This window comes from Phalacrocorax carbo, chromosome Z, assembly GCF_963921805.1.
Source record: "Phalacrocorax carbo chromosome Z, bPhaCar2.1, whole genome shotgun sequence".
Lineage (NCBI taxonomy): Eukaryota > Metazoa > Chordata > Aves > Suliformes > Phalacrocoracidae > Phalacrocorax > Phalacrocorax carbo.
The window spans coordinates 14,554,369-14,582,077 of NC_087548.1; the positions used below are offsets into that span (position 1 = coordinate 14,554,369).

The window sequence follows — 27,709 nt, forward strand, 5'->3', positions numbered from 1 at the left end:
GTTGTTCTCCAACCCAATCAGATTATCTGGCAAATTGTCAAATCCTACTGTAAAGGTGTGTAACATTCAGTAATTTACATTAGAGTGGTTATCAGCTGGACACTTTAGATACTTTTGCCGACTGTTTATCTAATTTGTCAGGACCCACTAGATAATTCTTGCTTACAGGCAGATGTTTATGTAGTAGAAGCTAAAGGGGTTTTTTAATAGTAGTATTATTGACATTTTGGCATGACACACAAGGTAAACAAACATTCTGACAAAATTACCAAAAATCCCAACCCCTCATATCATAATTCCTGACATGTCAGACTAAAGAAAACTGTACTACGGCCATATAACTAATTATTTTTAAAAGTATGGCGTGTTTTTATGCCTTGAAGGAGACTATTTTAAATGGTGGTTTCATTTTGAAGGAAATGAAAACCACCATGGAGTAACCATTGTTTAAAACCTGTGCAGCTGAGTTGCTTACCATTTTACCAGAGAGAGAGGAAAGTATTAATACTTGGCAGCTACTTTAAAACAATAAATTTCATTCTGAGGTGATTTTCTAGGCAAACTGAAATTCCAAATATAATATAATCTAATCAGGAGACTGCATTAGGAAAATGTAGTCAGACTATTAAATAGAATTACTGCATGATAATAACAACAGAGCAGCACATGAGGAAGGAGCATTATTTTGATCATTGCTTTGGCATGCTACGGCAAATGAATTAGTATGATAAGACAAAGGAAAAACGTCCCTTCTAATTCACGAGTAAGCCAAAGAATCACTTGCTTAGGAAGACTATAACTATATTTTATTAAAAGTATTGTAGTATATGGTGTAATTACATGAAGGAAAAGCAATGGTGTAACTAAGAATGAAAAGAAACAAACATGTCACAGGATATGATATTTAGAGAAACATTTTGAGGATTTACAGCTGCTTACTAAGCAAACTGTATAGATGTTCAGAATACAATTTTGGTATCATTCTAGACTGCAGACCACCCACGTTAACAAATATATAACTCCCACTGTTTTCAATTAAATTTAAAACATCTGTAATTTTAAAAAAATTATTTAAAAGCTATATCATGCAAACATTTGTCATATAATTCAATATTAATGCATAAAAATATACTGTATAAGCCTCAAATTTGTCTGGTCTGCATAGTTAGAGATTATAAATTAGCTTTTGGTATACTGAATTCTATTACTTTAGCAGAATAAAGATTAGTAATCTCTTCCTTAGTAAATCCATATTCTAGAAGTATCTCTTCTGTGTGCTCCCCTATAAAAGGATCTCTTTTAAATGATGGAACAGCGGGTGTCCTTGATAGAAGAGGAGCAGGTCTAGGACTTATCTCTTCCTGATCATTTTTGATAAAAGAACTTCTTTGTTTGTTATGCTGATGTGAGGCAACATCATCAAAGGATAAAACAGGGGTCACACAGGCATCAGTACCATCAAATATGCTGCACCACTCAGCTTGTGTCTTCTGTGCAAATACGGATGCAAATTTTTCCTTCATTTCAGGCCAGTTGGAGAAACTCATCTGAGTGGGAAGTTTATCTGAGTCTAGCCCAAGACCTGAAAGGAGAAAAGCAACATTTAACTGTAGTAGAGCTTAGATAAATTAAAGTGCTGCCCACAGGTAAATATGTACCTTGAGAAGCTAGTATTTTGCAGGCAGTACAACACAGCAGAACATACTAACTAGAACTTGCTTCAAACTTTATTATGATATGTGTGATTGAGGGGGCAGGAGCAGAAGAATAAAATGTTCTGTTACTTGCAATTAGACTGAACCACATCAGCAACAGCCTTTCAACTAAGTACATATAATAAGCACTGATCTGTATAAACAATTCGTAAGAGCAGCAGCTGCCCAGAGATAACATTTTGTCCTGAGAAGATTTTCTGTGTTAGGTATTGTATTCTCTGCCTGGGTAGCAACACAAAAATCTGCTGAATGGGTCTTGGACTACAGCAATACACTTACTTATGTCATAGAGGCCAGTACATCTGTCAGAGCCGGACATTCATCAGGCCACAGTGTGTCCAGCATGACTTGGCTATTTCTATGCCACCGATGAAAAGATGGATATAGCCAAGCTTGATGTGCATGAGGTAGCTCAGCTGCAGGTGCCTGCAGGCTAACTGACCTGCCTCTTGACTCCCTCAGCCCAAATGGACTCCAGCAGTGTTTGCTGCTCTCCCCTCCACAGGATACTTCCCAGGCTCCAACTCTCCACTGCGACTCTTTTGGAAAAGTTAAACCCATAGACCTCACACTCACTCACTGCTTACAAACTCTACTTCCCAGAAGATCAGTCATAGGGACCACCTAGATATGGAAAAAACACATCCCTTCTGAGACACAAGAGCAGAATATGGACACACAGGCTTTGTACTGAAAATTTCCTGAACTAGGCAAGTCCTAGGTCCTTCCCCTAACAAAGCACCATCTTCCCTCTCACCGGGGAGTTTACATCTCTCCTGTACATCCAGTTTCCCATCTCTGTTTCTGTTTTCATGGATTCTGCTCTCTGCACTCCCTACCCTTACATTCTGCTGCTTCAAGGAGATCCAAGAATTGTAATCACTTCTTGTAGGCTTCATCTCAAAAAGGAGGTAAGAAACAAGAAACAGAAAAGGCAATTAAACCACACTTTCAAAACGCAGATAGTACAAACAGAGTCTATGATATCAAATAGAAATCAGAAGTGGTTTATTGAAGGCTGGACAAACAGCCACATCTTGAAATTCAGCAGCATGAACATAGCAGGAAAAATTCAGAAAAAGCAGGGATAAGAAAGAGGTGAATTTGAGAAACTGAAAAGGCTAGAGAACAACTATCATCATAAAGCTTCACAAAGAACAAAAAATGGGAGCTGCTTAGAAAACAACAGCTCTGTGTAAAAGGCAGCAAAATGTGGAGTTCTGCAAACATTTAATTTTGAGCATTGCTTCTTGTATCTTTGGATATCTGGTATCGGATGATTTGCCTTGCAGCTGTTAACAGGCTTGGGTACTAGATGCCTGTTTGTAGGTAGAATTTAAACAGAAGTCCTCTAATCTTTAGCTGTAGAAAGGCAGAAAAAACTTTGTGTATCTTCTATTTTTACAGCTTCCTTATCATTGAGAGGAGTAGACATATATCTACAGAAACATACAGGGGAGAAGCAAGGAAGATAATGTGCATTCTTCTGCTCTTTAAGTTCTTTCTTTCTGCTCATAACGTCTACTATATGCACTTCTTGGCTCCCTCAAGTTATCATAATAATTAAGAATCACTGTTGATCACAAGATTCCTAAATAGTAGCTTTGAAAATTAATACATACTTTGAAATCCTACTTTGGTACTGCAAGGGAAAACAAAGAGAAATTGCCAATCTCCACACTCAGAAATACAGCCTTGCTCCTGTTCACGTTTAGAAGAAAATCAACACAGTCAAAGACAGAATAAGCATTTGCACATCTTATTGGAGATTCCTACAGATATCAGCATAAGTATTACTACAAGGTGAACACCAGTCCTTATTAACGAGCCATGTGCACCTTAAATCACTAAACTTACAATCTAGTCTTCATAACCACTCATATCATCCTGAAAAAAAGATCAGCTGAAGATTACTCATAGTGGTTGAACATCTGTAATTAAATAGAGGCTAACAATGCTTTCAAAATTAATTTTGTTATCAATCTTCAAAGTATAATACTGAAGATAAACAGTGCTATATAGTTTACTTAAGAACTAGGAGGTGAGGCACATTCACCTTCCACAATAAGTAAAGCTAAGTAACAACACACTATCTGAGAATGTCTTAATGCATGAAATCTTGTCAACTGGAAACATTGGACACAAGTATTTATTTTTTATTAATTGTGGTTTGGGTTCTAGTAGCCAGTCCAACATGAACAGAACTCTACCATTATATCATTGCACAATTATATTTGAAGATAGTGCCAGATGGGAAGTTGCCTGAACCTAACCATACATGCTCTAGCAAAATAGAACAATATGCAGAACATGGAATTTAATATTACATGCTCATTTTCCTTTGACCACTGAAGAATTCAACTTTAAATAGCATGGACCGACAGCGTTTAAGCACTACATCTTCTCATTTTCCAGCTAGTGCTAACCATTTGTGGTGCAGATGAACAGAGTAACAGCAGGAACGACTGAGTCAATAAGGAAACAATTACACAGCACAGAGTTGTTTGGGATACCACCGGATGACAGATTTCACCCAACATAATCAAAAGCAAAGTATCTTTTACAAAGAATATCTGGTAAAGCAATCACAACTTGTTTCCAAGTTGTTTTATTCAAATTTTCATCTCGGGATTTTTGTTCAGAAAAACCCAGTAACCTACCCTAGTACAGCTTTGAAATAATGATTTTTGAAAATTGAAAAACTAAGTCTACTTATAATTATATAGCTTCAGGTCACCCTTAAATGCTATAGCTTTACTGACATATATCTGTACATCATTTATTAATGCAACAAACTGAAATCTGTATTTCTACAGAACTTCTAAGACAAACCGCAGTAAAATTAGGCACCTATTTCAAGAGAGAGAAAACAGTAAGATTCATTAGATAAGTCAGCAAAGTTCCTTTTGTATGTTGGAAATAAACTGTTTCTTACAGTATTTCAGCCAAACTGTTTTAAAAGATTATTTAGGATCCTTAGCAGAGCTTTGTCCAGGATTTTCTTGTTCTAACTTGCTGATTTTCTCTTCAAAATTGCATGCTCATAGCACAGTAATTTTTAAATTATGTTGCCACAACATGACTGCATAGAACCATCTAGAATGGGAATCCTTAATTTTGGCTCAAACCACAGCCAGAAGTTGTATGCCATTGCACTCCCTCTCTCTCTCTCAATACAATTCATTCTCACTCTGAGAGAGAATTGAACTTCAGGAAAGTCCAAGACAGTGAATTTTCATTGAAGTAACTATGTAGAGGTTTTTCTCATCTCAAAGCTTCTGAAACTAAATGATTTTTTAGAAAGTGACAGTTCAGCAAAAGGCTGATCAGGCTTAGAGTACCACAGCATCGCTGCAAATGCATCCATAGCTGTACTCCAAGTGTACATATTTAATTACAGCAACTGCAAATGTTTTGGTGCAGCAAGAACCTGGCCCTCTACACTATTTGCACAATGTTTTTACTTATCATGATAAGTAAATTCAAATAAAACTTAACATTATGTGTAACTGAGGGCATCTAAAATTCATCTAAAATGAGGAAACTGTGTGTCCACTGTGCATGTCTTAATAACAACGTTGTATTGAGTTCAGTACATTAGGAGATTTTTAATACAGTACACAATACTTTGCAATCACAAAATGGAGAGCCCTGTGGAAATCCTTCATAATGATGCAAACTATGTTTTTCAAGTGCTTCCTGATTTTTTCCTTCTTTTTAAATAGAAGTCACACAATACAGGAGTATCAAAGTAGTATGAAAGGAGTACTATCTAACACATGTTCAGAACTTAAATGACTGTTAGTGCTTTTCATAGCAATGTGATCTGACACTAAGTTCACCGTATGTAACTACGTTTACACATGGTAACATGGAATCAAACCTTTACTCTCACTTGATATACCAAATTTACTGTGTTCTGCATGCCTCATAGCCTGGCTACAGCAATACTAAGCATATATTGCTAAAAATCAAGATAAATCTGCAGAAGCAATTTACGGGTCAGTTGGAAGACATTCTATCTCCTTCTGTCAGAACATTGAGACTTAACATTAGCTGCACATGATTCTTAGATTTTTCATAAGATGCAAAGGCATTTTACTTATTCATTGGCTGACTTCTACAGTAATAAAATTAACATAAGCAAAAGAATTAGAGCATGTTTGTTAAGTCTATAGTAAGCCCAGAATACAACTCCTAATGTTACAGCTACTACAGCAATTTTCTACCAACTGTATTTTATATAGCTTCAGTTTCTCATATAACCTTTTTTTTTTCTAAATTCATAAACTTGTAGTAATCAGAAACTTAATTTTCCCTGCTGAGCACCATATACAAAGCCAACAATCTTCTCAAACTAAGATGCTGTGTTTTCTTAAACTTAGTTACTTTCCCGCTGCAGATCCCTTAAGAACTTTCCTCGCCATGTCATTAACTGCTCTCTGGTCCTAATTCTGCAGGGCAACACTGAAGTGAACCAAGACCTAAAGGAAATTAGTTTCAATTCGGCTAACCAGAATTCTGTGAGCAGTAACAAATGGTTCAGAAATCATGTTCCTTTCTCAATTCTGCAACCTTTGTATCTCCAACTCTTACATCTGCAACATCCATATCCTTGTGCTCTCATTACATATGAGTGGCAAAAGTAACCTGCTCTCTGAACATGGACAGAGAGGCATAAAGTGGCTTTTGAATATATTTTATCTGGAACACCACCAAATTGCTCACCAGCAGAACTGACCAGAGTTATGGGAAAGAAGTATGAAACAAATTATGGCAATTGCAACTGGAACATACCATTTTAAAACTACTTCAATGAAGAGAATTAATGCCTGGAACAGACAACTCAGCCTAAGTCAAAGCTCCTTGGGTTTGTGAAAGAGCAATACAATTCTCACAAGCAGCTTTTTCTCCCCTGTAACACTCAAAGGCTTAAATTCTGAACTGAATTTCTGCAATAGATATCCCAGAAAGGAAAAAAATCCCTAAGCCACAAGAAGGATCTGCTGTTCTAATTTAGTACACTGTTGCTTCACAAAGCTTGCAACCATAACTACTGAAGGGGATAAATATTTCCTATGTGAAAATCTGAACAATTTATAAGACGAACCTACAACACCATGAAGACCACTTATTTTAAATGTAATATTATGAAAAAATCCTGAGTTTGGTCTAACACTTCAAACAACACACTTTTACAAAAGGAAAAAAGAAAAATTATTGACTGTAAACAAGCAAAGACTGTGATACAATTAAAGGCAAAAGCAAAATTTCCTTAGATGACTGTAGTCTGTATGTTGGATTTTTTAAGTATGACAGAAACAGACTGAAACACAGGCACAGCTGTGATTGCAGTTGTTGTCTACTTACAAACAGATACACCAGTTCTTTATTGCAGGAATAACTATTTTTGAAACTTCAGCTACTAAAAAACATTTCTGTGCATTGTAAGCATAAGGAATATTTTCAAACATGAAAATAAAGTTGTCCAATGTGGGTGCTCCAGTATAGGCAGGTGAGTTCATAGTTACTGCTCCAACTTTATGCTCTGCATTTCTGAGAAATAACTAAGAGGAAAATATTTTTGTCAGTGATCTAAATAAGACAGAGACCGGTCAGTGATCATGTCCTATTGCCTGGTCACTGCATTCATCCATCAGAGGTTTCTTTCTAGATAAGCTGGCTGGCTGGTTGACAGAAAACCCTCTTGCCCTGTAGCAATGATCAATATAAGAAGGCTGGAGCGTCCAGCAAAGGTTCACTGAGAAGAGCAGCGACAAACAAGACCAGACTCCATTACAGAATTTGATTTATTTTTGAACAAATATAGATTCCATCCCACTCTCGTAGCTTAAAAGTAAGTGCTATTCAACTTAATCTCTAGAGAAGAGTAAAATACTGCAGCCATGAATACTGCAGGCCAGTGTTTGAACACTTTAAACCAAACATATGGGTATTTGAGTAAGCAGCTTTATTATTTTCTTTTTCCCTTTGTATTTAATACAGGCATTCTCCCTGAAGACATGTAATAGAATTCCAAAGTCTTCCAGACTTCCAGAGCAAGGGCTTATATTTTACTTTGATACAGTTTTGTATTTATTTTTCTTCTCCAACTCCATTTCTTTCAAGCAAACAAATCTCAAGGGATTGGATGAGAATAACATTTCAGAGAATGCAAAGTGTAGAATAATCAACTATTCTGTCTTTTTCACAACTGAGTAGCTTAGAACTGGAGTTTGCAAACAAGTTATTCTCAGGACAATGAGGGACAAGTACCAGCTTCTTCAGTCAAGAACATGGCTCTTCCGAACTTGACATCTGATGTGGGGACAGCACATAATGCTGGACATGGTGCTGAGTCACTCCAGGAGCCTGCCTTATGCGTCTCATGTACCAATTTGGCTATTCTCCTCAATTGCATAGCTTTTTTTAAGCTACACAGAGAAGCAACCATTTACAGCCACAGATGTGCAAGAACTTTGGGAGCACCACAGCTTGCAAGAGAACAAAGCCAAAGTGTACAGATCAAGATCTCCCTTTGGGATCCTGCTCACGAAAGGCATACCCCACCTTACAACCCCACACCTTCATTTCATCTTACCATGTCCCTGATTGCAAAAACTCCTGGAAGTGCAGGCCCTGGCACTGACTACACTGTTGTTAGCACAATGTAGCTGATAGGGGCTGACACAGCAGCAACTGGCTGTGAGAGGAATTGTCATGGTTTAACCTGAGCTGGCAATTAAGCACCACACAGCTGGTCGCTGTCGCCTCCCCCGCAGTGGCATGAGGAGAGAACTGGAAGGGTAAAAGTGAGAAAGAAACTTGTGGATTTAGATAAAAATAGTTTAATGATTACAAATAATTTAAAAATGTAAGGAAAAGGGCAAAAGAGAGGAAAATAAAACCCAAGAAAGACAACCAATGCAAATGAAAACAATTGCTCACCATCAACTCACCAATGCCCAGCCAGTTCCTGAGCAGCGGTCCCCCCGCCAGCCTCCCCCCCAGAGTTTATATGCTGAGCATGACATCATATGGTACGGGATTTCCCTTTGGTCAGTTGGGGTCAGCTGTCCCAGCTGTGTTCCCTCCCCTTCCAGCTTCTTGTGCACTCCCAGCCTCCTCGCTAGTGGTGTGGGGTAGGGTGGGGTGGGGAGCAGAAAAGGCCTTGACTCAGTGTAAGCCCTGCTCAGCAGTAACTAAAACATCTGTGTGTTACTAACACTTTTCAGCACGAATCCACAACACAGCCCCATACAAGCTACTATGAAGACATTTAACTCTATCCCAGACAAAACCAGTACAGGTATCCATGCTACAATTCAAGGAATAATCAGTGAGGAGAGACTGAGCAAGAATAAGGAGCTACTTCACTGCCACCCTCAGTCAGCAAAAATTTACCACATGTAAGTCACACACATACAAAAGTGGTTCACATAATACTGGGTACATTCACTTTAGGTATATTCTTTGTTGGTATTCCTCTACTCATTAAGCAAAACTAAAATTAGATTGAGAACTTTTTATATCCTTCATATTCAGAGTAATGGAAAGACAATAAATACCAAATTCTCTGTGAATTTTTTATATTTTCATAAATTCTGTATGGAAACCATAGCAATCTACCAAAGGAGCAAAAAAGACATTATGTTTAAATCAAATGACCAGTAAGAAGCTAAACACACATCTGTTCAAAAGCCTGAAGCACATGAACAGTTCAAAGGTAAATTTCTGTTTTAACTTCACACAATTTCTTGCACGGCCCATTCTAATTTCTCAAACAGATAAATCATATTCTATAGTCATATTTAAAGAGTCGTCAAACATAAAAATTATATCCATAGCTGGACACTAAAAGCAGTCTGAAATTGTGTAGTTGTAAATAATTTACAAAGCTGACTTTGCTTGATAAATTCTGTTTTATCAAGAAATATGAACTACTTCCAATGAACATTCATTTCTGAAACAATTTAAATAGTTTCTTTTAAAAAAAAATAGAGCACAAATAACTGAAATTGCTTAATGTTTTATTTGCAGTACCAAGGGATTAATTAGGTCAGCTGAACGGCTACACTACTACCCAATTAGTTTCAAGAGGTGTTTGGCTTTCACAAAGAAATCAACATAACCAATGTGAATCAAAATCAAGTATTAAAGAACTCATTCAATCTTGTTTTTCTGATGTGAAACAACTGCTCCAAGCTACTTACCCTTTATTAACTGCTCATAGAATTGAGGCTCAATGGCACCAACAGCCATGAATTTTCCATCGGAGGTCTTGTAGGTCTCATAAAAAGGCGCACCGCTATCTAGCAGGTTCTCACCTCGAGGTCTGTTCCAAAGTCCTGAATTCTGCGATTTCCACAGGAAAGAACTTAGGTATGCTACTCCTTCTACCTTAAAGATTTACAGGAAAAAGTAACAACTTCAGTAAATTAGTTGGCGTGTTATCTTAATTCTACATAAAACAAAACAGTAAAAAACTACTACCAGTTCTGCCTTTTGTTAAGACTTTTAATGGCAAAATCTCTGGTAAGCAGTTTAATTTCTTAAAAATTTTCAGTTACTATTTATATTGCATTTAAGAAATCATCTAGAATTAGAGAATAAGGAGCATAAATGTAATAGCTGCAGCTTCAGATGGATAACACACTTTCAACATAGAAAGTTTCCTTGTTTAGCAAGTTTATAATCATTAGATCACAAAGAGAATGTAAGTAATTTTAGGTGACGGGACAAGCTTCTTGGGTCTCTAGAACAATAATTATTGGACAGCTACCAAGCCTTCTAAATCTCTGGAAATCAAGACATCTATACCAGTCCTGTAAGTATCAATTTTTTATCTCAACATTAACTTCTTTGAATTTACTGATGATAAGAACACTGCAACTTTTAGAAGAAAACTGGAAGAAAATCAAAGGTTAAATCTCTCTTACACCACGGGAACTGGGAAGGTCATCTCCATCACTAACTTCAAACCAAAATTATTCTCCCACTCTTATCACCGTCAGGTACATAGACATAGCAAGGTAATCCCTCAGTAGGCAAGTGTCTGATTAATATGGCACTAGAAAACATGATTAATCCTGTTCCAACTTGCTCCTTAAAATTTTGGCTATGTGGAGTACAAACAGATGAAAATTCAGTTTGTTTAGCTTTTAAATAATTATCAAGCTTGTACCAGTCTTTCCAAGCAAAATCATATCCTACAGTTTTGCTCACCAGCAGAATGCATTTTTCTTCCAACTGTATTAGAAAAACTCTAAGAGAAGCTGAGGCTGTAACAGTATATGGCCACAAACATTCCAATGGAACAGAGAAAAACCTGAGCTCTGTCATTATAAGTATCATTTTCATTCATGTATTTTCAGTTGTGTAAAATTAACCTAGTATTGTATATAGAGAAAAGCACAGAGATTATAACAATATAAAAAGCTATTGAATTTTCATGTGGAAAGATCTATCAGTTTCTACCTTTCTAAGCAAGAATTTTAGACATGCAAATCTTTGAAGTATGCAGCCATGAAGGCTTCTTCATTTAATATGTATTACTTGGCCTGTTTCTCAAGTACCTGCCACAAGGACAGGAATACTTCTGCCCCACTTGTCACATGTGAAAGTAAAATAAAGTACTTTCATATAAGAAAATACTGTATACCTACATCTACACATCTGCTAAATGACTGCAAGGATATCAAAATAGTGTTTGCTTTACTAATGATCTAATCTTGCACTGCTCATATTAACAAAAAAAAAAAACAAACACAAAAAACACTGCAAGTAAGGATAATAATAGATGGGGATAATATCAGAATAAGGTCTAACTGCAGATTAGATTTTGGTGCTGATGGAACTACTTAAAATACCTAGGTCCCGTGCTACTTACCTGGAAACACTTAAAATAAAATAGCACACCTTTTTTGGACTGGTACAGGGACTTCAGAAATGTCCCTGGCTGGGCAACTAGACAGCTAGCCACTGCAATTCAGAGACAAGTAAAAAGGTGTCTAACGTCTGCACCAAACCTCCAAAGGCATGCTCAAATAACACCAAATGCACTAATGTGGTCACTTTCTTTTAAAACACGAAAAGAACAACATGGGGAGATTCCACGTAAGCATAATAGCAGAACGATTACAGAAACAGTTATGTGTTTCACTTAATGGCTCCCTCATGCTAAAAGCATCAGCAGTCTCTGAAGGAGGGACAAGAATCCAGAGGCACCACGCTGCTGGGTGACCTGTCTGCTCCACAAATCCTCTGTTCCTTCTGCAGAGTGAAACAGTTCAAACAAAACTGAGAATGAATCCACACCAATCTAACCTTCATCCTCGTGACTGATGAATGCCTCTAGGATGTGGGATTTTTGGTTATGAATACCTCCAGGCTGAGAAAAACCCGGAGCCCCAGTCTCCTGTTGGACAGCTAAATGCTCTTGCCCTAAGACTATTATGCAAGTGATCATTACCACCATCCTCTCCCGTGGCTGCCTTTTCACAAAGAATGAGTCATGCTTGGTCAGATGCCAGCATCAGCAGAAAGCTCTGTGTCTGAATTCGGAGTGAGCCTAAAGTGTGGCCCTGACTCACAAGCCTGTGGTGCAAGAGCGCAGATGTACCATTGTACAAATTGTATGATATTGTGGTGTCCGCTCCACATCCTACTTAGCACATGGGAACTATCAGGCTCACTGTAAGATACCTATGATCCCTACAGAGTCAATGAGAAGAGTTGGGAAGTAACATGAATCAATTCAGACCAGGCATTTAATTCTTCTGAGGTAGACAGCTGAAATGCAGGACCAGTGTCTACTTTTTACATAGCCCAACATAATACTGGACATTGTGAACAGGTGATGCAAATCTAGCCCTTGGCCTGGTCTTCTCTACCCTCTTTTTGTACCAGTTTAGTTTCACTCTAGTTAGGAGTTCCATGTGTGTATTACTGATCATAAGAATGCTCCCAAGCCATTTTTCAGCTTTCGGCATAGTAACTAGAAATCAAAAATAAATTCTTCTATCACAAAAATTCGGATCTCAATATAGAATTACTAACCTTAAAGACAAGAAATAATTATTTTTTTTAGATTAGTTGAGAAAAATAGGCATTGCAATAAAAGGAAAAAACAAAGAGGTGGTCAGTAAAACAATCCATGAAGTCAGATGAAAACTTAATAAAAATAATCCTGAGGACACAAAGCTACTAAAAAAGAAATTAATTTTCCCTCTTCTACCATAGAAAATTCCACTATGTGTCAGAGTCCCAGACATATTCAGACTACCTAAACTGTACAACAACTTAAGTAACAGGCCTATTAAATAAAAAAGAATGTTGGAATGAAATTACAGCTGAAATGCTGTGTTATTATGATTTTAAAAATATGTACTTCCATGAAAGAAACTTAGATGTAAAAACAGCTCATCCACCCAGTCTAATTAACTGTCTTTGCTGTTAATGATGCATGTATGTTTTTTATCAGCTGTCTCACTGGAAGTCTGTTCAAATGAAAGGAACATAATAAAATGCCAGGTAAAGTAAATCCAGTGATACTGGACAGTATTCAAGCCATTTGTGAAATGCACACCAATAACATCAGCAGGAAACTGTAAATTCCACAATTATAATGAGACAAGAAAAAAACTGAAAAAGACAAGTTTTGAGGGCTTAAAAAACCCCACCAAAATCCACAACACATTCCATTCCCAGTGAGCCAGATATCACTAGGACATTAGCGGACTTAGAATTATAGAATCACAGAATCATTGAATCATAAAATCACTAAGGTTGGAAAAGACCTCTAGGATCATCAAGTCCAACCACCAACCCAACACTACCATGTCTCCTAAACCATGCCCTGAAGCGCCACGACTACACACCTTTTAAATACCTCCAGGGATGGTGACTCCACCACCTCTCTGAGCAGCCTGTTCCAATGCCTGACCACTCTCTCAGTGAAGAAATTCTTCCTAACATCCAATCTAAACCTCCTCTGACACAACTTGAGGCCATTTCCTCTTGTTCTATCTCTAGTGACCTGGGAGAAGAGACCAACACCCACCTCACTACAACCTGCTCTCAAGTAGTTCTGGAGAGTGATAAGGTCTCCCCACAGCCTCCTCTTCTCCAGGCTAAACAACCCTGGCTCCTACAACCTCTCCTCATAAGGCTTGCTCCCCAGACCCTTCACCAGCTTTGTTGCCCTTCTCTGCACACACTCCAGCAACTCAATGTCCTTCTTCTACTGACAGGCCCAAGTGCTGAGTACAGGGGCACTATCACCTCCCTGCTCCTGCTGGCCACACTATTCTGAATACAAGCCAGGATGCTGTTGGCCTTCTTGGCCACCTGGGCACACTGCTGGCTCATGCTCAGCCAGCTGTCAACAAACACCCCCAGGGCCTTCTCCACCGGGCCCTTTCCAGCCACTCCTCCCCAAGCCTGTAACGTTGCATGGGGTGGTTGTGACCCAAGTGCAGGACCCGGCACTGAGCCTTGTTAAACCTCATACAGTTTGCCTTGGCCCATTGATCCAGCCTGTCCAGGTCCCTCTGCAGAGCCTTCCTACCCTCGAGCAGATCAACACTTCCACCCAGCTTGGTGTCATCTGCAAACTTACTGAGGGTGCACTCAATCCCCTCATCTAGATCATCAATGAAGACATTGAACAGGACCAGCCCTGGGGAACACCGCTCGTGACTGGCCGCCAACTGGGTGTGACTCCATTCACCACCACTCTCTGGGCTCGGCCGTCCAGCCAGTTTTTAACCCAGCACAGAGTGCACTTGTCCAAGTCGTGAGCCGCCAGCTTCTCTAGGAGGATGCTGTAGGAGACAGTATCAAGGGCTTTACTAAAGTCCAGGTAGACAACATCCACAGCCTTCCCCTCATCCACTACACGGGTCACCCTGTCATAGAAGGAGATCAGGTTGGTCGGGCAGGACCTGCCTTTCATGAGCCCATGCTGGCTGGGGCTGATCCCCTGGTTGTCCTCCACATGCTTGGTGAGCTCACTCAAGACAAATTGCTCCATGACCTTCCCTGGTACCGAGGTCAGGCTGACAGGCCTGTAGTTCCCTGGATCCTCCTTCCAGCCCTTCTGGCTGGAATATAGGGCATCACATTGGCAAGCCTCCAGTCATCTGGGATCTTCCCTATTAAGCAGGACTGCTGGTAACCAACTTACATTGATTATTCTTCTAAGAAATTCTTTCGATGACTTAAAGTACTAATAGTGAAAATAAAATAATATTCCAAACTACAAGAAATATATTTTTAAATATTTGAATACTTGTCACAATTCTCCACAGTTTTTGCTTCACAAATATACAAACTCCTTCAATTTTCTTTTCTAAGTCATGTTTTTAGACACGCAGAATTTTTGTCATGTTCCTCAGACTTCCTCACATTGGTCTTTTTTTTTTGAAAGATGATGGCCAGCATCAGAAACTGTATTTTCCTCAGGCCTTCTAAATGTTGACTAGTGGAATTACTTCAGAAACGTTGCTGGCTCTATTTCCTGTTTATAAATCTAATACAGTGTGTGTGTGTTTTACAACAGCATGACATTGTTGACTCATGTTCAGCTTGTGACTACTACAAACCCCCAGGATTGTGGTTTAGCCAATTGTTCTCTTACTGCATTTGCACAGCTAATTGTTTCTACCTAAAAGAACTACAGAGCAGTGGCCTCCATGAATTTCAGCCAATTTTTTCAGGTCATTTCTCTAATTTAAAAAGGTCATTTTCCATTCTAATCCAAATGTCCAGCATGCTTGTAGTTCTTCTCACACGCCTATCATCTATAAACTTACTAAACACAATCGCTTATCCATCATTCAGCTTGTTGGAGAAAACACCAAAAAAATGCAACAGGCGTCTGTGGAACTCCAGTTGATAAGTTTTTCATTTTGACAATCAACTATTAGTAACTACTGTCAGGGTAAAAGCATTAGACGAGTTTTGCACTGATCCCATGGAATTTTCACCTAAACCATAATGCTGTGGCCTGCTTCTGAGAATGTCATGAATTGGTCAAAATATTTACTCAAGTCAACTCAGCTAACATCTTGAAGGGACGTCAAAATTTAATTGCAATGCTCTTTAAAACCAGGAAGAGAGAGAGACAGAAAAAGAAAAAAAACTTCAGATAATGTAGGTTTCAAGGATAAATGTAAACATGTATTTTTCCTCTGTGTGCAAGTGGGTGGCCTTGCAGTGAAAAGTTCCATAGTATTCATTATTAAGCTAATTTAGCCCTTTATTTATTTTACTGCACATTAATACAAAGCATTTGAAATTGAATTCTTGGCAACATTCCATGGCGGTGTAATTATTCGGGGGAACAGTGCTTCTAGTAAAGCATGACCTGTCACAAATTCATAAGCAGATATATCTTGGATGAAGCTAATGCACTTCTTTATTTTTTTAGGATCATAATTTTTGCTGTTACGCATGATGTTAATTGTTTATTATACACCCTATTTCCGTACACCAAACTTATTAATCAGATATATACAGCTAATATTCTTTGAAGGCAGCAGACTGGAAAAAGGAAAGACAGGGAATGCCACAGAGGCAAAGCCGCAATATATGCCCCATGTCATAGGGATGCTATGGCAACAGTGATATGTGAAAACTGCCTGCCAGTGAAGGAATAGCCATTTAATAGGATTACTTACTTTCCCCTTCCCAAGTTCTCAATTTTAAACCTTACAAATAGCTCCAATTTCTTCCCTTTTACAGACCCATAGGAAAAAACCCAGACAAGCAAACCTAAGAAGAACATAAGGAATCCTACCTTCCTTGAGACCAAACTTACCATGCTTGCATCAATGACCTGCCCTTTGCCAGATATGGTACGTTCATAAAGGGCTGTAACAATGCCCAAGGCGCATATGACACCTCCACCAGCAAAATCAGCCAGAAGATTTATGGGTGCATACGGATTTTCACCTTTTCTACCCAACTTTGACAGCACACCTGCCAGAAGAGCAAACAAAGCAATATTAAGTATAAAAATAATTATAAACATTAACTTCTACATTTCTACAATTAAAGTTTCATTCTTTTCAACCTATGCAAGTAAACAAGGGATAAAGAAAACTTCTACCAACAGTTTTCTGCCTCTGCTCAGCTGTGTCTTAGCAAATAGTTACTCTTTAATTCACAAAAGAATAGAATCATAGAATTATAGAATGGTTTAAGTTGAAAAGGACCTTTAGAGGTCATCTAGTCCAACCCCCCCTGCAGCGACCAGGGACATCTTCAACTACATCAGGTTGCTCAGAGCCCCGTCCAGCCTGACCTTGAATGTCTCTAGGGATGGACCCTCCACCACCTCTCTGGGCAACCTGTTCCAGCGCTTCACCACCCTTACTGTAAAAAATGTCTTCCTTATATCCAGTCTAAATCTACCCTCCTTTAGTTTCAGACTGTTACACCTTGTCCTGTCACAGCAGGCCTTGCTAAAAAGTCTGTCCCCATCTTTCTTATAAGCCCCCTTTAAGTACTGAAAGGCCACCATAAGGTCTCCCTGCGGCCTTCTCTTCCACAGGCTGAACAACTCCAACTCACTCAGCATCTCCTCATAGGAGAGGTGCTCCAGCCCTCAGATCATTTTTGTGGCCTCCTCTGGACCCGCTCCAACAGCTCCATGTCCTTCCTGTGCTGCGGGCTCCAGAGCTGGACGCAGCACTGCAGGTGGGGTCTCACCAGAGCGGAGCAGAGGGGCAGAATCACCTCCCTCGACCTGCTGGCCACGCTTCATTTGATGCAGCCCAGGATACGGTTGGCTTTCTGGGCTGTGAGTGCCCATCATTGGCTCATGTGCAGCTTTTCATCCACCAGTACCCCCAAGTCCTTCTCGGCAGGGCTGCTCTCAACACCTTCATCCCCCAGCCTGTGCTGATACCAGGGGTTGTCCCAGCCCAGGTGCAGGACCTTGCACTTGGCCTTCTTGAACCTCATGAGGTTCTCACAGGCCCATGTCTCCAGCTTGTCCAGGTCTCCCTGGATGACATCCCATCCTGGTATGCCAACTGCACCACTCAGCTTGGTGTCATCTGCAAACTTGCTGAGGGTGCACCCATGATCTTGCTGTCTATGTCATTGATGAAGATATTAAACAGTACTGGTCCCAGTAGGGACCCCTAAGGGACACCACTTGTCACCAGTCTCCATCTGCACATTGAGCCATTGATCACTACCCTCTGGATGTGACCATCCAACCAGTTCCTTATTCACCGAACAGTCCACCCATCAAATCCATATCTCCTGAGTTTAGAATATCTGAAATCATATTAGTGAAGATGCATTTAATTGAAGACACTAATAAAAGTCTCACAGTTAAACCATTGATAATTTGGCCATGTGGGGAGAAAAATTTGTGTGCAATAATTGTGTATTAGTACTTCATACATGCATAGAATCTCCTCCAGAAGAATTCAATACCTAATGTGTCTCAAAGCATCTTTGGTAAATTTTTCTTCCTTGACTCTTCTAAAGTAAAAATGCAGATGTATAGCCTTCTGTGCACATAACCCATTAATTAATAATTATAACAAAGGATTTCACATGACAACTGTACTTCAGTCCTATCCTCCCTCTTCAACTACCTTTGGGGAAAAAGGCTGTGTATAAGAGGAACGGGTGAGTAACACAGAAAAGTTACCTTTGGTTGCATGCAACTGGCACAGGGAGCCTATGATTGTGCCAGAAATTATGCAGAAATGAAAGGGAGTAGAGCAAAAGCCAAGCCAGTTTACTTCAGATGAAGCTTTTAATCTGTTAGCATTTGTCTGTCATCCTAAACAATCTCTTTACTATCACCTTAATCTTTGTAGTTCCCTCATCGTGATTCCCTCTGGGCAAGCAAGAAACTCTGCAGTATGATCATCTCTCTCCTATGCCTGTAGCTTAAGATCTCAGACTTGCAGCATACATGGTCAAAATTTCCTGAGAGCTGCGTGATTCTGATGCACCATTTAGTTAGCTAATGGTCTAATGCACTTCCGAAGTGCAGGCAACTGAGTGCACAGTATAAAGAAGTTTCCAGAGCCTAAGTGTAAGCATAAAGCCCTGCTGCTGACTAAAACCTCACTTTTAACAGACTAAAGGTCATCACAGGCACCATCACATTAACATATTAACTTTTATCTGGAGTTTCTAATGCAAGCCATTTTTTAGTCAAAGAAAGCCAAAGGTTATCAGGAAAATACTCAGAATATGAGATCTGATTTTTGAGGAATGATAACTCCCAAAAACCTTGTCCTATTCCCTTTAAATAGGCAGAAAAACTGTGACATTTCAAGCAAAACTATTTAATTTTAGGAAGATAGTACTAACCCAAATACTACTGATTAACTCAGCTCTGGAGAAAAAAAATACTTTTTTTTTGTGAACAGAAAGTACTAGACTCAAAGGTAGTGATGGACTGCACTGTTTCTGTACTGGCTCTTTACCTACACAAATAACAAATAAAAGTATCATAACACTTTGAAATAATATGAACAGGAAGTCAAAAGTGTTTCAGGCAGGCATCCTTTCTTTACTCTTTCCTTATGGTCTGACAATCTTACATGACAGAAGACTGAACCCATCCCTGAAGAAACTTAATTCCACAATGGAATGGCTCTCCATAGCAGGTGATACCAGATCACCACATTTACAGTGCCTCTGCTCTGGCCCTTTGCTGTGGCTAAATGAAATTTTTTATCCAGTGGGAAGCCAAGAAGTTTTGGGCCAGTGTCTCTCCTCCCTCACACGCTCGGAGAAGCAGGAGAAAGACAGCAGCGGTGTGAACAGCAGGAGGTGGGGCCGTGCATGACACACTGACTTCTACCACCAGAGTTGGGTAATTTTGTTATTGTTTGTTACTGCACCCTTGTAGATTGAAAACAGTGTACTGCCTACAACACTTTAAGAAAACATAATACTGCCACTTTATTTTAAGCCTGCTTTCCTTTCGGTTCATATCAATGGAGAGATATTTACAGTAGAAAAGCACAAGAGCTCTAATGGCTTAGGCTGCCCAGTTTTCTTCACTCAAAAAAAAAGATGCTCACAAACATGCAAAATAATCTGCAGCCCTTTTGGGATTATAAGCATACAGATTTTCTAAGAGAAAGGCCCCAAAGAAAGACAAACATGCATAAAAACTTCAGTCCTCTCTTCAAAGAGAAAAACTTCATTCAGATAAAATTGCACAAAAAAAGGAAAATACTGTACAGCCAGAGAAGACATGCTGATCCAGCCTAACTGCCCACTGCTGCTGCCGAAACGAACTGTCCATCCAGCCCACGTTTCCTCCTTTCTTGTACTGATTTTTTATGTTTGCTGGATCCCTTAATGAACTGCTTCACCCCAGTAACCTGGCAGAAAAACATCCTCATTTCTCCTGCCCAGTTTTGACTTGTGAGGGAGCTTATAGAGCGGTTAAGCAAGCACCAGAGCTGCCTGGAGAGAAACGAGCAGGGAGAAGAAAACCCTCCTTTCACTGGCAGAGACACTTCAGATCTGCTCAGCTGTTTCATCAGAGTGCACCCTAGGTAATTTGAGCCCTCTGCAAATAACTTTTCAATAAATTATTGAGTCTTGATTTAAGGGGGGGAAAAACATTATTTGATAGGAAATTTTACAGCCTACCTGATAAAGCCAAAAAATTGATGTCATGACCTGCAGACTTGGCATATTTTCCTGTCTGGCCAAATCCAGTAAGTCTAGCATAGATGAGTCTGGGATTGTCCTGCAGAAGGGTCTCTGGACCAAGCCCAAGTTTTTCCATGGCACCTTAAAAAGACAAATGCGTGGAATACTAATTCATGTTTATTTTTAGTAAGACTCAAAATATTAATGGTTCAAAGTTAAATTACACAACAACAGAATTGAATTGCAATTTATGAAGTAATACATTCTAATTCAGTATCCATATTGCAAAGTGAACAGCCAGAATGTTATAAATTTCCAACATACTCCATACACTTTGATTACAAGCCAATTAAGTGGAAATTAAGCTTTAGGGTCCTTTCTTTCTTTTCAGTTTTTTTTAATTTTACTTCCCCACAAGATCGCCAGACAGCTTGCATGTACGTGGATTATGCACTTTTGAATGAGAAAACTACCAAAGGCTTGTAAAAAGAAAAAAAGAGAAAGAGCAAACTCTTACATTTTCCACATTAAAATGACCTGAAATTGCTTCCATCTTTCACCTGAATATACTTTCCTCACCATACTAGCCTCTCAGTACCCTGTGTTTTCCTGTATCTTTTAACTCACTGATGCAAATGGACCATGCCACTGTTCCACCAATAATTTGCAACAGCTGCAGAAAAGAAAATGGGTTCTTTTCTAATGTATAGAGTAAGGAACTTTTGGAAATCAAGGAAAAGTAGGTTTCATCAGCATGGGTTTACAATAATCAAGGCTAAAATTTTGATCTTGCAGTTCACTAAAATAGTGGTTTTACAAGAGGCAAATTCAAGTTGCAGATAAGTGATACAATTTTATTGGCTCAGTGCAGCTTGGTCAGACTGTGCCCTATAATCTACACTGGCTCTGCAAGAAGACACATTTTGGAGGGGAACGCAGAAAATAACTTCAGTGCCTATTCCGCCCCTGAGTCTATTACTGCAAGCTGTTTCACAGACTAGTCCACAATATTACTAAATCTTCAAATTCCTCAAGATCTATTTCTATTGTATTACTTACTGAGCAGTGGCAAGTGAATAATGCCAAGGAGGAAGCAGTGAAATTTAGGGAAGGGCAAGATTTTCAAAAGCACAAGTGACAGCTGGGCTCCAAATACCCCTGGTGTCACAAAGTCATTGTCAGAAGGTCAGTGGTACACAAGTTTAAAGAAGCCCTCCTGCCACTTGGCCCTCATCTTCTCATTGGTTCACACCAGCTTCACGCTGGATAACAGGTTTGTCTAGTTCAGTTACAGGTCCATAAAACCTAATGTCTAGCTACCAAATTCCCTGCATTTCCAGATTAAAAAAAAAAAAAAATCAAGTGCCAATAAAACCAAAGAAAACAGAAATTTCCATATTAAGAAAAAAATCCCACTAGAAAATAGGAAACTAGCTACAATGAAAAATGTAATTTAATGTCTTTATTTTGTTTGCACAGCTTCTGAGGAAGAAATCAAAAAATCCTTAAGGCAGAAAACATCACAATGATAAAACCCTGTTTTCAGAATGATAAGCATTATCCGTGACACAGGATACGTAAGCCTGTTTATGATGTGTTATGTTTAACTGATACAGCCTTCTATCTCTAAGCGGGCTGCAGAAACCCTGGAACGCTTGAGCTAGCTCCTCAGTGAAGCGTGACCATAGAACCATGGAATGGTTTGGGTGGGAAGGGACCTGTAGAGGCCATCTAGTCCACCTGCCCTGCAGCGACCAGGGACATCTTCAACTAGACCAGGTTGCTCAGAGCCCCATCCAACCTGGCCTTGATGATACTCTTCACAACAGAACAGCACCTTCAAGGAACAGCACAGATACTGAAATAGCCGGTGCATGAGCAACAGGTGAGTGCCCGTGTACAGTTTATGAACGAAGACAGCATGTTAGATCCGTTGTCGTCAGAGGAATCACAAGCTCTGAGGCTTAGACCACTACCTGCTACATCTTACCCACACGCTAACCATACAAATGTCAGCTGAATTACACCAGCAGGTCTGAATATCACTGCAGGACTACTGCCCTCGCTCCGGCACGGCCCCTCGCCTCCGGCGTCTCCGCCGGTGCTGCCCAGAGCCACCTGCTGGGTGTCTCGGACGGCGGGGCAAGGCCCGGGCCCACCACCTTCCATGGCTGACGGCGGGGCAAGGCCCGGGCCCACCACCTTCCATGGCTGACGGCGGGGCAAGGCCCGGGCCCACCACCTTCCATGGCTGACGGCGGGGCAAGGCCCGGGCCCACCACCTTCCATGGCTGACGGCGGGGCAAGGCCCGGGCCCACCACCTTCCATGGCTGACGGCGGGGCAAGGCCCGGGCCCACCACCTTCCATGGCTGACGGCGGGGCAAGGCCCGGGCCCACCACCTTCCATGGCTTCCTCCCTGCGGTGTTGCACGGCGGCTGCACTTCGCAAATCCCGCTCCGTCCCGCTGCATTTTTCACCCCGATCGTCCCCCAGCTGCTCCCTCCCCGCTGTGCCTGTCCAGAGGTGTGACAGGCTGACAGGAGCCCCCTCAGCACCGCACCCCGCGGCCCCTGCGCCGCACCCGGCCTCCCGCCGCCACCACACCGCCTCCCTGAGGCATCCCTCGGCCCCACCGCCCCGACCCCGGCGCTCGCCCGCTGCCCCCCAGGGCCGCCCCCGCTTCACCGTGGCGGAAGGGCTCGATAAGCACGTCCGCTTGGCTGCATAGCCGCCTCATCGTCGCCGCGCCCTGGGGATGCTTGAGGTTAAGCGCCAAGGAACGCTTGCCGCGACCCTGCACGTCTGTGGCCATGGCGGAACGGGGCGTCCGGTCCACCCGCAGCACCTGCGCCCCGAAGTCGGCGAGGATCATGCCGCAGAGCGGGGCCGGCGCCAGGCCGGCCAGCTCCACCACCCGCACCCTGCTCAGCGCCATGGTGGCCGCCGCCTGCCGAGCGCCGAGACATCGATCCCCGCCACAGCGCGAACAAGCAGCCCGGCAGTCCCGCTGCCGGAGGCGGCCCGGGAGGAGCGGGAGTTGAGCCGCGCTCACCTCCGCCCTTTTCCTTGGCTTGGTTCTCCCTCAGGAGGCTCCTGTGGCCTGTGGAAACGGCCTGGGTTTCCTCCCCATCCCCCGGGTTACACCGAGGGTCGCCCTGTCTCCCCTCCGCCGTTGGGCTTTAGTCAGGAGGTGGGCATTGCCTTGCTGCTGGGGGTCGGGAAGACAGAAAAGAACGCGAAAATCAACACCGAGGTTTTCGGAAGACACGCGCACACACCCCCGGCGCCAGCCGTCGTGTTCCGCAGGGCGGCTAACAGCAAACGCCGGTTGTCCACCCCATCCAGGTGCTGCCGCGGAGGGTCCAAACCCACACGCACCTCAGCCTCACCCCGTCACACCTCGGGGTGTTAGCAGAAGAGCTGATAAAACCTGGGGTTTTTTTACCAGATGTGCCTTTAAACAGAGCTGTCTGGTCCTGTTGCGCCAGCTACAGCAGCTGTAGCCTCTCCCGGAGGGTTTAGCTGGGGTAGTGACATCGCTAAGCTGTCCCTGCTAAGTCTGGTCAGGACAGGGCTGGCACGGCTGCGTGCGGAACGTACGCCACCGGGATTTTAAATAAGTGCAGAGTTTAATGAAGATCCTGATGCTTGCAGCTCACCAGTGCGGAGCCATTAGCTTGGTGATGCCACAGCACCGTCACCACGGAGGCCATCAACCCGGCAGCCTTCTGCCGGCCAGCGGTATTATGGAGCTTCAACCAGAAACGTCTCCTGTGTTCCTGATGCTTTCACCATTTCCCCTGCACAGAGCACGGGGGCTTGTGCTTTATTAAATCAGACCAGGTTTAATAAAGCCTGCATTCATGTACAGTTTTTCTTTTAATGCAGCCTGCCGGAAAAGTAACCACTGAAGGCCGTGGGGGTTTTAGTTTTGTTTAGGCTGCTCGCAGGAACGGACATCATCCAGGAGAGGTGATGAAACAGGCATTGGATTAACACAGCTTTGCAAATTTGTGTCTTGCTCCCAGTATTTCAGGTTACCAGGTAGGAGGCAGAGCGAAGAGGCACTTAAAATCAATTCCGTGCTCATTTTATTTCTTTAAATTAGCTGGACTAGAAAAATGTGTAAAGCCTGCAAATATGAATGCAGAATGTGTTATAACTCTTCAATAACAAGCAGAAGAGGTCTATTGACAGAATACGCTTTATTTTCCAGGTAGACACCTGGTCCCATAATGCAGGCACTGATTGTATCCACTGCTATGCTGCCACCCACAAGAAATGGCTGAGAGAAAAATATGTGTATTTTCATTCAAATGAAGCTGGCTTGTTTCGTTTATTATCCATCTCCCTTAGAGACACTATTCCATATAAAGGTTTGTTTCCAGAAATATCATCATGTTACTGGGACACTGCATTTCTTTAAATGGTTCACAGTTTCATTTGTCCCCTCTCACCTTTGGGTGTTAGAGTTTGTGTTGAATAGGAACAGGCAATTTCTGTTGTGTGACCTTTCATTCCACCCGATGCTCTTTAGTTTATCACATCCAAAGTACAACATAATTACACACTGGGTAGTGTCTGGATTTCGCTATGGTTAACTGAGCAGCGCTTTCCACCTGCTTTTTCATTGTCATCCACCAATGACAATACAATGGGTACTCTGTGGTAGAAACATTTGAGTCGGGACCTTATTATTTCAGTTTCAGGGAGGTGAGGGCAGCATTTTATGAGCATTAAATGCACCTTGAAAAGTTGGATTACAACAAACTAAGAAAGAAAGAGGCTTGAGAGAGAAAGAGATTCTAATTAACGAAGAGGTGAGGCTAATGATCTAAATCCAGCAAACTCTCCTGAAACAGCAAGTTGGCCAGCCGGAAACATGTTAAAAACAAAGAGCCATCCCCTAGCATGGGCTTGCAGAAAAAACAGTGCGGTGCTTATCTGCGCAATACCATTTAAAATGCAGCAGCAAGTAGGTGGCTATGAATTCAGCACTGCAGAGGCAACTTGTGTAGGAAAGGAGGTTGTTTTGAAATAAAACCCCAGTGTGGGTGGCAGGACACTTGGTTGTGTTTCACACCTGATCAGACTGTTTTTGTGAACTTTATTGAATTATGTCAGTGAGTTGCTATCTGTGTGAAATTTCACCCTGTGAAATGTATATAGTTCCTATACTGAAACTAGTGTATTCCACAGTTGGTGTTAATGAAATTATATGTACTGTGTGTTATATCAACATTTTTTGCGGAGGTACATGCACTTCTGTGATACAGGCTGGCTACACTGCGTCCCAGATTTTTACAGCTTTTATCAGGTTTGTTGTTTACAATTACTCTTTCTTTTCAGTCCTTTGGAAAAATATCAAGGCAGGAATGTGAAGTTGTAGCTGTACACAAAACCTTGATTCTCCCCATTTGCCTGTATATTTTTTACAATGTAGTCCATTTTAATACATAGTTAAAGAGATACTGTATCAGCACAGTCTGTGTTGGTTTTGTTAAATGAAAAAGTAGAATTGCTCACATCTGTTATAATATTTCAAATCTTGATAATTATAATTGCCTAAAAATGAAAGTAGTAGGTCACCACTTAGGGTGAAACTTCTCTAGTCACTTGAAACATATCTGCATTAATCTGAAGTTGAGAACTTTACAGATTCTCATGAAATTTATGGCAGTATTTTTGTGTCCCAAGTTTATCAAAGTTTTCAAGCATGGGTGCTTTATCCCAAGCCTGCTTTTATGCCTTGCCTGAATAGAACCTGTGCTCCATTCATAACACTTCTCAACATCCACAAAGAGAGTGTAGGTGAGTGTAGGTGATAACGCCACATTTCTGACCTCTTACTTGCTTACTTGCTGTGTGCTGTTGTGACACACTGTCCCTCGTACAAAACGCTTGTCAATGTGGCAGCTTAATCCCTGCAATTTCAATAGGTCTTGAAAGCTTGGAGCATCTCTTTACCTTCCTGTGTTTCTCTGCTTCAGTGTGAGTGTGGATTCGCACATTATTGCTCGGTCTCTTAAGTGTACATCCCACAACACACCAGCAAAAAGCCCCAGAGTGAATCTATCCTGAGATTAATACATCTCTCTGAAGTAGCTGTGAATTCAAACTGCTTCAGAATCTGGCTCTGACTGACTGAGATTATGAACTGTAGATTTAGAAATGAAAGATCAGTCTAATGTAAGCTGCCTTGTGCTACTTCATTAAAATTTACATATCCTAGAAAATCTACTGTTCTTGAGTTTTTTAGTCCAGTCAGCCACTGGGGTGATGATCTGGCCCTGCTGCCGTGAACAAGCTTTGCCATTAACTTCCATGGTGTCAGAAATTTGCCCCCGATACTCTGTTAAAGTAGAACTTACTGATGCCTGTGATGATGATTTCTCTACTTTGGACCTTTACCCTTGTACCTGAGCCAAAATACTCATCTTTTATTTCCTTTGAGTCACAGCTTATGGTATTACTGTGCTGTTATGATTTAGATGAAGAGACTGGCAAGTAGCTTTATATAGCTAGTCTTTATATTGGCTAATCAGTAGAAAAGAAATATTTTCCTACGAGTTTATTATTAACCACTGTTGTAGGGGCTGGAAACTCCAGACCAGGGTTATTCCCAGATTTTGTTTGCCTGGATACTGAGCTTTCACTCTCTGCTGGGCGTCACATGTACTACTGCTTGGCCATCCTGCCCTAACTTATTTCCAGCAAGCCATTTCTGCTGGATAATGTTGTCCAGCGCATTCATTAGAGTTTCTCCTGCATTGCAGTGCAATGGATTGATAAGCCTTTGCTTTTATGAACTGTTTCCACTACCTTGCCCATGAGTCATTTTTTTGTGCCCTAGCTATAGCACACCTAATTAATATTCTTCATTTTGCATGCCTTTGATAATTTGAGAAAGCAAACATGGACCATTCTGAGAAGCAGGTACTCCTGGAGGGAAGAAAGCATTGATCTGCAGTGATACAGTATCTGAAAGATTTTATTCAAAACAATCGTACTTCTACTCTTCTCTAGTTTAAAAGATGAACAGGAGATGAATTAAATTCCATCCAGCACTTTTAATGGCAGACCAGGACTTTCCACATGACAGAACGGCAGAAACTCTGAATTCCCATCTACCGGCCTGAAGTTCCAATCCTTATGGACTTCCTTGACTCTCATCAACTTCAGTGTGCTGTGAGAGCCTGGAGTGTTTCTTTTTCATAGAACTGCTAAGATTGAAAAATCAAGCTCTTAGAAACTTAGAAAATGCTAAAATGCAGGTTGCTGCTATGGATTCAATTCCTCTGTTCTTTCTTACTTATTACCTATTTCTTTCATACATATTAGTA

At 41.1% G+C, this 27,709-nt stretch overlaps 1 protein-coding gene across 1 annotated transcript; it reads right to left on the reverse strand.

Annotated features, from left to right (window-relative positions):
* Window positions 1–784: 784 nt before the first annotated feature.
* Window positions 785–23,467, reverse strand: AMACR (alpha-methylacyl-CoA racemase). Its single transcript, XM_064437783.1, has 5 exons — window positions 23,052–23,467; window positions 20,361–20,504; window positions 16,537–16,697; window positions 9,929–10,115; window positions 785–1,582 (listed from the first exon to the last, which is right to left on the reverse strand). The coding sequence occupies exons 1-5, from the start codon at window positions 23,299–23,301 to the stop codon at window positions 1,173–1,175; spliced, it is 1,152 nt and encodes a 383-aa protein (XP_064293853.1). The 5' UTR covers window positions 23,302–23,467; the 3' UTR covers window positions 785–1,172.
* Between the last annotated feature and the right edge of the window lie 4,242 nt (window positions 23,468–27,709).